This window comes from Salmo salar, chromosome ssa12, assembly GCF_905237065.1.
Source record: "Salmo salar chromosome ssa12, Ssal_v3.1, whole genome shotgun sequence".
In the NCBI taxonomy this organism is placed as follows: domain Eukaryota; kingdom Metazoa; phylum Chordata; class Actinopteri; order Salmoniformes; family Salmonidae; genus Salmo; species Salmo salar.
The window spans coordinates 7,887,484-7,901,083 of NC_059453.1; the positions used below are offsets into that span (position 1 = coordinate 7,887,484).

Genomic DNA, 13,600 nt, shown 5'->3' on the forward strand with positions numbered 1-13,600 from the left:
CATCTATCTCTGCTGACCACCCACTTCGTGTTTCTATGCAACACATATCTTTCAACTATGCTATGATGTTTAACGTACAATTTCAATCTGTCTAATTGAATAGAATCTACAGATTGCATGTTGAAGATAAATACTTTTACTAAGAGTATTAGTATATTAGTAATTGACTGACCCGGTCTCTCCAGATCTCCTAACAGTACTATTTCTAGGGTCAATTTTAGATCAATGTTATGCATTTTCAGACATTCCTGAACCTGAGACCAAAAACAGGCTACCTGAGGGCAATACCAAAATAAATGGTCTATTGATTCTGTATCCTCACAACAAAATCTGCAGAGCTTCGATGATTTTATGCCCCAAATATTCAACATTTTGTTGGTGGCAAGAATTCTGTATAATAATTTTAGTTGAAAAGCACAAAGTCTTGAATCTTGCGTTGTTTTATATATCAACTCATACCATGGAATCGGTACATCAAAAATCTCTTCCCAACTATTTTACAATCTGTATGACACAGTTGTCAACATCCTGGTCCTCAAATGAAACTGGTATACTTTCCTATATATGCTATTTTTATTCCTCCGCCAGTTTTGATCCTTTATATTGGGCAGACAGACCAGTTCCCTACCTCCTCCCGCTGCCACACGCCTCCTCCATTTTTGGGGCAATGCTGTAATCAATTGGTTGTACTCTTGGATTCAGCAGACCTTCCCGTACAATTCTGATAACTCCATGAAGGACATAACTCTACCATTACAATTTACAATATCATTTAAGAACAAAATGCCCTTTTCAAACATCTTTCCCATAAATACAGGTATTTTATCAACCAGCACATTTGAGTTCAGCCATAATATTTGTTGTAATATTTGTTCTATCTTTTCAGGGGGATGAAATTGAAATTGTAGCCAACTCTGCAATGCTTGTTTGAAAAAGAGCGATACTTTGAAAAAAGTATCATTTTCAATTAATCGAAAATGAGACATGGCAATCTGCACAAAGGCAAAAAGGCCATTTTTAAACAATGGATGAGCTTTTCTTATTAATCTACTTGAGAACTATTTAGGGTTCAAATTAAACTTTTGAATGACTGAAGCTTTTAGAGAGGTTTAGTGCTTTTATATTTAATAATCTCAACCCACCCAATTCATATTCATTATATAGATAGGCTCATTTTATTTTGTCTGGTTTAGCATCCCAGATAAAGCGAAATATTTTTTGCTCATATGATTTGAAAAACGAATCATCAGGAGTAGGCAGCGCCATAAGTAAGTGAGTAAACCGAGATATGACTAAGGAGTTAATCAGGGCAATTTTTCCATATATAGACAGGTATTTGCCTCTCCATGGTTGCAGGATCTTGTCTATTTTTTTAAGTTTTCTATTGAAATTCATTGTGGAGAGCTTATTTATATATTTTGTGATATGAATACCGAGTATGTCTACTTCACCATCAGCCCATTTTATAGGTAAGCTGCAGGGTAATGTAAAAGATGTATTTTTTTAAGGATCCAATACGTAATATTGTACACTTGTACACTAGGTTTTAGTCCAGAGAGTACAGAAAAGTTATCTAGATCTTCAATGAGACATTGCAGGGATCTAGCTTGCGGACTTAACATAAAACTTGAGTCATCGGCATACATGGACACCTTTGTTTTTAAGCCTTGGATTTCTAATCCTCTAATGTTGTTATTGAATCTGATTTTAATAGCTAGCATTTCGATGGCCATAATGAATAGATATGGTGACAGCGGACACCCTTGTTTAACTCCCCTTGACAATTGAAAACTCTCTGAGAAGTAGCCGTTATTTACTATTTTACACCTGGGGTTGCTATACATTATTTTTACCCATTTTTTAAGAGAATTACCGAAATTGAAAAAATCCAGGCATTTATAAATAAAATCCTGTCTTACTTTATCAAATGCCTTTTCAAAATCCGCTATAAATACCATTCCTGGCTTCTTATATGTTTCATGATGTGCTATTATTCCTAGTAGTTGTTGTGTATTATCTCCAATGTATCGTCCATGTAAAAAACCTGTCTGATCAGGATGAACAATACCTGGTAAACCCCTTTCAATTCTGAGTGCTATCCATTTTGCTAGTATTTTTGCATCACAACATTGAGGCCTCCAGTTTTTTAGATGGACTGGATCTTTATATTTGCCATCTGGGTCTTGTTTTAATAATAGAGAAATCAGACCTTCCTGCTGAGTACCTGACAGACTACCATTTCTATAAGAGTAGTTAAAACAATCTAACAATGGAGCTTTTAGTATATCAAAAAATACTTGATATACCTCTACCGGTATGCCATCAAGCCCTGGGGTTTTTCCAGACTGAAAGGATTTAATAGCCTCAAAACGTTCTTCCTCTGTAATTTGGCCTTCGCACTGACCTTTCTGTACATTTGTTAATTTTCCATTTTTTATATTATCTGGAAAGAATTCCTTACCGTAATCTTCATTCAGTGGGAGAGGATGAGAAGGACAAAAGAACATCTGCCTAAAATAATTTGCTTCCTCTTTTAGAATATCATTCAGAGAATCATAGATGACTCCGTCTTCAGTAAGTTTCTGCAAATTCTTTTTGTTAGCGTTCCTGTATTGGAGATTCATGAAGAATTTTGTGCATTTTTCTCCATATTCCATCCAGTTTGCTTTATTTTTGTAATAGATTACATTAGATCGTTCTTGAATAAGTTCCTCAAGTTCTTTTTGTTTTTCCTCTAACTTATTTTGTATCTCTGTAGTATCATTTTTATTGCTATCTACCTGTACTATTAGTTCATGGATTTCCCTTGTTAGTCTTCTTTCTTTAGCCAGAAACTGTTTTTTTTTATTATTGATGACTATTGAATTGAATGACCCCTGAAGGTACATTTAAAGGTATCCCAAACAATAAGGGGATTTGCTGAACCTATACTATACTGGAAAAATTCAGTTATTATAATTATTTTGTCTTAGTTAAAAATAAGTTGTCCTCCAGTAAACTTTGATTAAATTTCCAATATCCCCGTCCACTTGGAAAATCTATATGAGTTATGTGAATGCCAATTAGATGATGATCCGATCGCATTCTGTCTCCTATTAAAACTTTTTTAACCTTTGATGAAAGAGACAAGAAAGTAGTCAAGACGACTAGCTTGATTAAGTCTCCTCCATGTATATCTCACTAGGTCGGGGTTTTTTAGTCTCCAAATATCCACTATTTCTAATGTGTCCATAATATTTGTGATTTCCTTAAGGGCACGGTGATGATAGTTTGTAGAGGGGTTACCTTTACGGTCCATTGAGGTACTTAACACTGTGTTATAGTGTCCTACCATAATGATTAGATCATTTGTTGCCTGTAAGTTCAATAAATTGGTATAAATGTTTTCGAAGAAGTGTGGATCATCCTGATTTGGACCATATAGATTAATGAGCCAAATCTCTTTTTCATCCACTTTCATATTCAAAAGGAGCCACCTTCCTTGCGAATCATTCCTGATTATTTGCACATTCAGATTGAAATTTTTGTTAATTAATATCATCACACTCTTTGAGTTCCTTTGCCCATGACAAAAAATTATTTCACCACCCCATTCCTTTTTCCACGCAACTTCATCTAAAGATGTAGAGTGAGTTTCATGTAAACAGTATATGTTATATTAATTTTCTTTTAGCCATGTAAAGACTGATCTTCTTTTTTATAATCTACCAAACCATTACAATTATAACTGGCTATACTTATTTCACCCCTTACCATAACTAGATACTATTCTCAGGCTAAATTGACCATAATTAGTGCTTGTAAAGTTACTGCCATCAGAAGTATTATGAAGGTCAAAACTAGAGCTTTCAAATGTCTGATATTTAGAATTCAAGAAATAGGTTCTAGCAATATTTGTTTTATTCCCTTGCCTGTTTGCCTGTGAGCCAATGCCACAGATGTTAGAAAATTGAAACAAATAATGTGTGTAACAAATCTGAGTAGGTTGATGTGTATTATATTGGATATGATATAATGAGAGTGTGTATGATGTCTGTATAAGAGTATACTATAATGTGTGATGTCCAAATAAATAATAACTGTTTGAGTGTCTATGTGTGTAACATGTAGTGCGTATAGCCTTAATATTCATAATTGTAATCCATATCGTATCACCATCATAGTTGCATCATAATTACCTTTAACATAATTGAAAAACACATCCCAGCATTTCCATCGCAATTGACCTTTCACATGATCATGAAAGAGACCTTGCATTACTCTAGAGACGTCTTCACTACAGTACAAATGTATTCCGTACAATATGTTGTTATTCCCCAATGCCCCTATTTTGATATCTTCCCCTTGCTTGTTGTAAACATATATAAACTTGTAGACAAATACATAAAAAAGATAGACAAACAATAAACACATTAAATTATAAAACAGTTCTTGACAATAGAGGGAGAGAAGAGGAGAGAGAGTGAGAGAAGAGAGCAAGATCCGGTGTGTGTGTGTATGTATAAGTCCGTATGTGTAAGCAAGCATGTAGTTGAGTACATGTGTGTTCATATCCGCTTCATAATGTTCAGATATTTTAAACAGTTCCCATACCTTCTTTTTTTTTGTAACCTGAAGTCCCTGTAGAATTTAGAACAGCCACAGTGTTATGGAGCTGTCTCGGAATAGCTGTCCATCTATAAAGAGTTTGTCCACAATGATAAAGGCACGCCTAACATCCTTCCTTTGTTGTCTTTGTACCGGATACAGTCTCTTACGACGTTCGTTTATCTCCTTTGGAAATTGGTCATTGAGACCGAATTTGGTCCCTTTAAGCTCCCTTCCACTGCTTTTGATCAGCACCTTTTGTTGGTAGTGTTCAAATTTTGCGATGATCGGTCGGGGACCCTTGGTCTTGTCACTCCGAGCTCCAAGTCTGTGTACTCGGTGGAAAGCCACCTTGTTTACAGTCTCTATAGGAAGTTTCAATGCGAATTTCATGAATTCTCTGATCGCGCCCTCTGGATTATTGGATGCGAACTCAGGAATACCAGAAAAAAATAGATTTTCACGCGTGCTACGACTTTGTATGTCTAGTAGCGTCTCCTTCATCACCCTGTTTTCCCTGAGTAGACAATCCATGTTGGAATCGTGTATTTTTACCTTGGCTGTGAGTGTCTTGTTTTCTCTTTGGAGCATGAGAATTTCACTCTGGCTGAACTCCAAACTCCCCCTCAGCCCTGCTACCTCCTCACACAACTTTTCCATTGTTCCATGGATTCCAGCCAGAGCACTAGCCTCTACCTCAATGGTAAGTAAATCGTCCGTGTCTGTAGATGAATCTGTTTTTCTTTTTTTTTGTCGGGTTAAAGTTATTTTGTGAGGTGGTTGGATCTTTCCACGAAGGAGTATGTTGTTCCTCCATAGCGTAAAGCTGTTGGTACTCGTCGATTTCTCTCAGAATCTCCTTGGTATCCAGATTGGCTCTATACTGCAACCAGTTGTTTTACGAAAAGAAAACGAGACTTTGCCATGACGATGACAGGTGTCTGTAGTACAGCCAGCTAGCACTCGTGGAATCCACACCAAAAAAAGGAACACAAACTTGCTGTCCCAGCCGTAAAGGCTAACCTCATTGTGGAATCCTTAGTAACAAAACTTTAGTTCGGATTCAAATCGATTTAATGATTTTTTTTAATGTAAACAACAAACCGAGTGTAGACAGTACAGTGTCGTTGTGCGCTCTGATGACGTCTGACACAGGCACACCTGTTAATTTAAATGTATTCCTGGTGACTATCTCATGAAGCTGGTTGAGAAAATGCCAAGAGTGTGTAAATCTGTCATCAAACATTTCTAAAAACCTGTTTTCGTTTTGTCATTATGGGGTATTGTGTGTAGAATGATGAGGGGAAAAAAATGTTTAATCAATTTTAGAATAAGGCCTGTAACGTAACCAAATTTGGAAAAAGTCAAGGAGTCTGAATACTTTCCGAATGCACTGGACATCTACATGATGTATTGTAACACCATGTAGGAGCAGTATGGACCTAGTCTGTTCATTATATACATCTACATGATGTATTGTTACACCATGTAGGAGCAGTATAGACCTAGTCTGTTCATTATATACATCTACATGATGTATTGTTACACCATGTAGGAGCAGTATAGACCTAGTCTGTTCATTATATACATCTACATGATGTATTGTTACACCATGTAGGAGCAGTATAGACCTAGTCTGTTCATTATATACATCTACATGATGTATTGTTACACCATGTAGGAGCAGTATAGACATCTCTGCTTATTGTGATATTATCTGTTTGTTTGACTGATTTTCTAAATTATTATAATGGTTTTATTTTTTTATTTTGCTAGGCAAGTCAGTTAAGAACAAATTACTGTTTTACAATGACGGTCTACCCCGGCCAAACACTCCCCTAACTAGGACGACACTGGTCTAATTGTGCGCCGCCCTATGAGACTCCCGATCATGGCCGGTTGTGATACAGGCCGGGTTCGAACCAGGGTCTGTAGTGACGCCTCTAGCTCTGAGATGCAGTGCCACTCGGGAGCCCTCACTGAAGATCTGCAGCGATTAACACATGCTTCTGTTTGTAATTTTTCGTTTAACATTATTTAATGAAATAAATGAAAAGAAATAAAATACATATTAATTTCCTAAACTGCGTTACCCATTCTAGTCAGCAGATGGCGAATGACGTATTTCAGGCAATGCTGCCATTGTGACGTATAATCTAATGGACGGGAAGTTTATTCAACAACCACAACTGCGACCTCGGTAGCTTTGCTAGCCAACGTAGCAGGAACATGTGAGCTCTTTATACGCTTTCGGTGATTATTAGCCACTGTTTTAAACACACTTCTGTCGTATCTACTAGTTACCCCTGTTCATATAAAATGTACGTAAGCTAGCTGTCTGGTTAAGGTAGTAGTAGCACTAGGCTAATCGCTAATGCTAACATCCCCGACCATGAGTTCAACAAGCTACTACCCCCCTGCTAAAGAGGAGGAATGGTGGACGGAGAAAGAAGCTCTCGTGAAAGAGGAGAAGGAAGAAAAGGCTGTCACAGTTAAACAAGAAGTAAAGGACGAGGCTGTTACAGTGAAAGAGGAAGACGTTTCAGTGAAAGAGGAGGCGGAAGTTAAACAAGAGAGTGCAGTTTTTACAGTGAAAGAGGAGACGACTGTCACGGTGAAAGAGGAGGAAGACGTTTTCGGAGTGAAGGAGGAGGGGGAGATTACGGTCACATTGGAGGAGGAAGAAGAGCAGAATGGAGATCTGATTAACACCAGTGAGTACTGTCTTCAAAAGGTGCACAAACTCTGGAGTTGTTGAACTGATGTCCCTGAATATTTACGTTGAACTGATGTGATTTTAAAGGGTCATTCTACTTTAGTTATGGGCGATTCCAGCGTTATGGACATTACATCACAACTGCAATGTCTCACAGAATGGAAAGACAAATAAAAATTAAACGTTTGATTTGTTTGTCTGTAGTAGCCCTTGGGCAGAGTGTACATCCGGGAAATCTGAATTCTAAATATTGGCATGTTAGATAAATAAAACGAATGGAAGCTTTATGGATGTTACATGGAATTGACAAAATGACTGGAAGTATATGGGTATATGCTAGCAGATACCTGTAGACTTCCAGTCATTGTGCTAACGCTAGTTAGCAATTGGCTCGCAAGACGACCTCTAACTTCCTTCATACAGGACACAGAGACCTACATGGTATCCACAAGTTCATCTGATTCTGGGAAAGTAGCTGAAGAGCCTCAGTGGCAAAATCCCAAATCAGCCCTTTAAAGGTCTATATTTTGGAGTTCAGGCTTTAATTGAAACGTTTAGGGAGGAAATTGCCTGAATTTTAACATTACATAGTAGGAGGCCAAGTCTAAAAAGAATCATTTTCAGTCAATCATATTTCATGGCTTTTAGTAAGGGCTCAGAGAGCTTGTTTTTTTCCACTCACAGCTTTCCTTCAGTATTAATTAAGAAGATGTTAATGAAGCAGTACAGGCCACATTGAAGTGTCTTGAGTTTTGTTTGTGTGTTCTACAGTCTTGTAAAGATAGGGAGGAGGGGGTGACTGGGAGAGGAAATGTTTTTGTAAAACCTGCAGCATACATCGGATCATATTAAAACTTCATCTGTAAAGAGAACTTTCAAGGTTTTTACATGGTTTATATTGGTTTCTCTCCTTTCAGTTTACTTTTTCAGCGCTATGAGATTCCTAACATCCATAAGCAATTGTTGATCTCTTGAAAAAGATGTGTTCTGGCTAAGATTCTCTCTTATATATATATATATATATATATAAATAAAATAGTACATGGCAGTACTATTTTTTTTAGAAAGATGAGAAGGGTGTTTATCAACTATCTGTGAATAGTCCTGTACTATTTATTTTTCTTCAATTGAGATTATTGCATAAAAGCAGGTTAAACTGTTTAAATTTATGGTTGTGGAAGGCATATATTTAGCCTAGGTATAATTTCACATGCCCTGAATTCATTCGATTACTGATGACTGTTTGAAATGCAGTGTATTTGACCTTTAATTGTACAAAAATGCTTATTTAGAGAAAACATTAACAATTAAGAGACACTCATCAGCCAATTTATTAGGTACACCCATCTAGTACCGGGTCAGACCCTTCTTTGCCTCCAACCCTAGACACTAGGCGTGAGGGTGGGTGGCCATTTCTGAGACACTGGATCAGGCCCGCCTGGCACTGACGACGACGCTCAGTCTCTTAGGTCACTTGTTTTGCCCATCTACTTAAAATATTCCAAATGTAAGCAAATGTATTATGATAGATTTGAATCAAGAAATATTTCAGATCTGAATGTCCGTAACATCCATAATGAAGGCTGTAACATCCATAACGGTTGTTTTCCTCTCTGAAGTAATAATGAAAATCACAATCTTAAATTTTTTGGTTTGTGTTCAGCCAAGCCTTTCCTTCGATATGCCTATCCATGTTATAACTAACACTGGGGGATAGCTGTGAGTGGAGAAACAAGATCTGAGAGCTCTTTCAAAAAAACATGAAATATGATCGACTGAAAAGCCTTTTTTGAGACTTGCCCTCCTACTCTGTAATGGCCATAATGCATGCAATTTCCTACTTAATTATGAATGTGGCCATTACAGAAATCATATTTAGATTATGGTACTTAATATTAACAGAACATGCAACTCCTGTATTGAAGCAGCCAATAAAACATCCTTTTCAAACATTTGCCAAAATGCAATTCGCAGGACAACACCATTGTTAAACACCTCCGTCAGGAACTTAGAAAGAGATCTAAAGATGCCTGGGCTGCTAATATGACGAGGACTGTGTTAATCGAGGACTGTGTTTAATTAAGGATTGTGGACATCGAAAGACGGAACAGGAGACAAATGCTGACCAACGAGAACCTATGAAATAGGCCTAATTGACTCCACCTTTCTATTGTCTGATTGTTGGCTACTGACTCATTTTTCATAATGAGCACCAGAAAAACACATATGGAACTTGGCCTCAGGTTATTGAGGGATCTGATTTGGATTAAACCTAATAGGAAGACAGTTTTTATCATGTGAAGGTTTAATTCAGGGTCGTATTCATTAGTGAACACCGTTTCGTTTTAGTTTCTAGTGAATACGACCCTGATCTCACTGTTAAATTAAACACACGGTTTCTCTTTGGTAGGAGAGACACCAGACTCAGAAGAACCAGAGCAAGAGACGTCTGAACCAGCAAGACGACACCACTGTTCCTACTGTGGAAAGAGTTTTACCCAATTACGGACACTGAAGGTGCATGAAAGAATACACACTGGAGAGAAGCCCTACCAATGTTCCCAGTGTGGAAAGAGTTTTACCCAGTTAGGGAGCCTGAAAATACATAATAGAATACACACAGGAGAGAAGCCTTACCAATGCTCCCAGTGTGGAAAGAGATGTTCACAGTTAAGTTGCCTGAAATCACATGAGAGAATACACACAGGAGATAAGCCTCACAAATGCCTTCAATGTGGTAATACTTTTAAGCGGTTAAGTAACCTGAAGGAACATCAAAGAGTACACACAGGGGAAAAGCCTTACCACTGTTTCCATTGTGAAAAGCGTTTCAGCTGGGTAAGGCAACTGAAAGAGCATGAGAGAACACACACCGGAGAGAAGCCATACCAATGTTCCCAGTGTGGAAAGAGTTTTACCCAGTTCGGGAGCCTGAAAATACATGAGAGAATACACACAGGCGAAAAGCCTTTCCAATGTTGCCAGTGTGGAAAGAGTTTTAACCGGTTAGGTAACCTGAAATCACATGAGAGGACACACAAAGAAGAAGAGCCCCATCACTGCTCCCAGTGTGGAAAGAATTTTACCTCATCAGGCTTCCTGAAGAATCATGAGCAGAGACACACTGGGGAAAAGCCTTTCCAGTGCTCCCAGTGTGGAATTAAATTTACCTGGTTAAGGCAACTGAAATCACATGAAAGAATCCACACATGACAGAAATGTTACGAATGCTCCCAGTGTAGACAGATATTTACGCAGTTTAGGCACCTGAAAGACCGAGGTTACACACACAGGGGAGAAGCCTTACCCATGCTCCCAGTGTGGAGAGTTATTTTTCACATACTTACAGTTCATGAGGTAACACACACATTGTTCCCACACTTGTCTCATCTTTTACTGAAAATTGGTGTTTTGTGGTTTTGTTTATGCTCTTATATTCATATGAAATCAAATTGGAGAAAACCTACTCAAATCCCAATATATGAATTTAATATGGAGTGTGACAGTTTTTATGTAGATTCTATGTACACACTCTCTGTGATTTAAATAGTCTTATTTTTTTACTCTGGCTCTGTGTTTTTCTGTGTGTGTGTTGGGGATGTGGAACGCCAGTTTTTATTTGTTTAATGGTCGGACCCATCTATGTGAAGCTAGCCACAATAAGGATTAGCCGCAATAGTGGACTTTGCGGTTAGCCTTCAAAATAAAAGTGTGTAATTGACAGTGATGCAAATGAATACAAATAGTGGAATTATGCCATAATTCAATAGATCATGCTAAATTAGGTTAGAATGATGTTTATATAAAATCAACAAAAGACAATTTGTTAATTTGACGAAAATGTGTTTAAATCACACTGGATGTATTAGACTTTAGAATTGCATTGGGGGCATTCTTATTTCACTGTACAGCCTTACCTATGGATTGTGGATCAATGACAAGGGGTATCAGTCCAGGTCCGGTCGAGCCTCACTAGCCAGCTGCTTATAACGTTAGCTTTGGGCAACAGGGTTAAGTAGCTGGCTAGCTATTTATTTTCATTAATCTTGCCGCTCCGATCCCGTTAGCGGGATCAACAGCCAGTGGAAAAAAATCAGAGCGCCATTTTTCAAAACCAAATCTAATAATTTCTATTTCTCAAACATAGGACTATTTTACACCATTTTATAGATACACTTCTCCTGAAATCGAACCACGTTGTCCGATTTCAAAAAGGCTTTACAACGAAAGCAAAACATTAGATTATGTTAGGAGAGTACATCGACAAAAATAACCACACAGACATTTTCCAAGCAACTAGCATGCATCACAAATACCCAAAACACAGCTAAATGCAGCACTAACCTTTGACGATCTTCATCAGATGACACTCCTAGGACAACATGTTACACAATTCATGCATTTTTTTTGTTCGATAAAGTTCATATTTATATATAAAAACAGCATTTTACATCAGCGTGTGACGTTCAGAAAATATTTTCCCTCAAATACTGCCGGTGAATCAGCGCCACAATTGACAAAAATACTTGTCATAAACGTTGATACAAAATTAAACTGTCATTCAAAGAATTATAGATGAACATCTCCTTTATGCAAACGCTATGAAAGATTTCAAAAAAGCTTCACGAGGAAAGCACTCTGCAATAATCTGAGTACTGAGCTCATAAAAATACACTAGGCTATACAGATAGCCGCCATCTTGGAGTCATCTAAAATCATAAATTGCATTAGAAATATTCCCTTACCTTTGATGATCTTCATCAGAAGGCACTTCCAGGAATCCCAGGTCCACAGCAAATGTTGTTTTGTTCGATAAAGTCCATAATTTATGTCCAAATAACTCCTTGTTGTTCGCGCGTTCAGTAAGCTACTCCAAATGTAGGAAGCGCGCGGACGATGTCACGACGAAAAGTTTAAAAAAAAGTTGAATTTACGTTCGTTCAAACGTTGTAAAACATCAATCTTTAGGGCCTTCAGAACGTGAAGATTCAGTAATATTTCAACCGGATGGTTCCTGTGTCTTGAAAAAGGTTTTGGAACAGAGGATCCACCCTCATGAACGCGCGCCAAGAAGTGATGTCATTCCTTGCCTCAACAAGTTCCCCTCCTTCTCATTCGGTGTCTGTTCATCGTAGATGCTTCAAACAACTTTGTAAAGACTGTTGACATCTAATGGAAGCCGTAGGAAGTGCACAATTATTACTACGTCACTGTGTATTCAAAAGGAAACGACTTGAAGAGAGCCCATGCATCCAGATTTCCACTTCCTGGTAGGATTTCTCTCAGGTTTTTGCTTGCCATATGAGTTCTGTTATACTCGGACACCATTCAAACGGTTTTAGAAACTTCAGTGTTTTCTATCCAAATCTACTAATAATATGCATATCCTAGCTTCTGAGTTTGAGTAGGAGGCAGTTTAATATGGGCACACTTTTTTTCCGAAATTGTCAATACTGCCCCCTATCCTTAAGTAGCTGGAAGAGGTTTTAACTGAAGTTCAATTTCAATAGGCGAACAACAAGTTGCTACCTAGCTAATACTTACAAGGATTCCTAAATCATTGCTAAGAATAATTAAAATGACTGCAGTTTCTACTGGTCATTGTTTCAGGCTGGTTGTATTGGTGCTAGCTAGGTACCAAGCGAAAGCTAGCTAGCTACCCCAGAAGTTGCGGTGAACAGATAATGCTTTATTACCAACGCTGTATTGTAAACACATCGTGGGTGGCCGGTGTTTGCAGAATTTTTTGTAAAGCTTTGACAGTGCTACTGATGGTAGTGGTGGCGCTTGGCTTGCACGTGCAAATTCAGAACACACAACATTCTATAATATAACTGTGTTATTTGACGTGTCAATTTAAAAGCTAATTTAGCGCGTCAAATTGTGTTATTTGGTGTGTATTTTTTTGGACACGCAAAGACCCAAACGGCGTTCCATAAAATACATAGCAAAACGACAATCTGTTTCAGTAGCTATAGTTAACTAGCTAACTATCTAGCTAGGTGTCATCATCTAAAATAACCCTAATTTATAAGACAGTTTTTATTTGATTAATGGTCGGACCCATCTGTGTGAAGCTAGCCACAATAAGGATTAGACACAATAGTGGAATTTGCGGTTAGACTTCAAAATAAAAGTATGTAATTGACTGTGATGCAAATGAATACAAATAGTGGAATTATGTCATTATTTAATAGATCATGCTAAAACGAGGTTAGAATGTTGTTATGTGAAGTCAACAAAAGACAATTTGTTAATTTGACAAATCTGTTTTAATCACACTGGATGTATTAGACT

General features: G+C 37.6%; 1 protein-coding gene across 1 annotated transcript; it reads left to right on the forward strand.

The window, feature by feature from the left end:
* Positions 1 to 6,752: 6,752 nt before the first annotated feature.
* On the forward strand, positions 6,753 to 10,866 carry LOC106564048 (zinc finger protein 239-like). Its single transcript, XM_014130027.2, has 2 exons — positions 6,753 to 7,301; positions 9,714 to 10,866. The coding sequence occupies exons 1-2, from the start codon at positions 6,962 to 6,964 to the stop codon at positions 10,514 to 10,516; spliced, it is 1,143 nt and encodes a 380-aa protein (XP_013985502.2). The 5' UTR covers positions 6,753 to 6,961; the 3' UTR covers positions 10,517 to 10,866.
* Positions 10,867 to 13,600: the final 2,734 nt, after the last annotated feature.

Bases quoted from the DNA above. Each gene is read 5' to 3' on its own strand.
- LOC106564048 (XM_014130027.2), top strand. From the start codon at position 6,962: ATGCTAACATCCCCGACCATGAGTTCAACAAGCTACTACCCCCCTGCT. The intron at 7,302-9,713 runs GTGAGTACTGTC...TCTCTTTGGTAG, and splicing joins TGGAGATCTGATTAACACCA to GAGAGACACCAGACTCAGAA.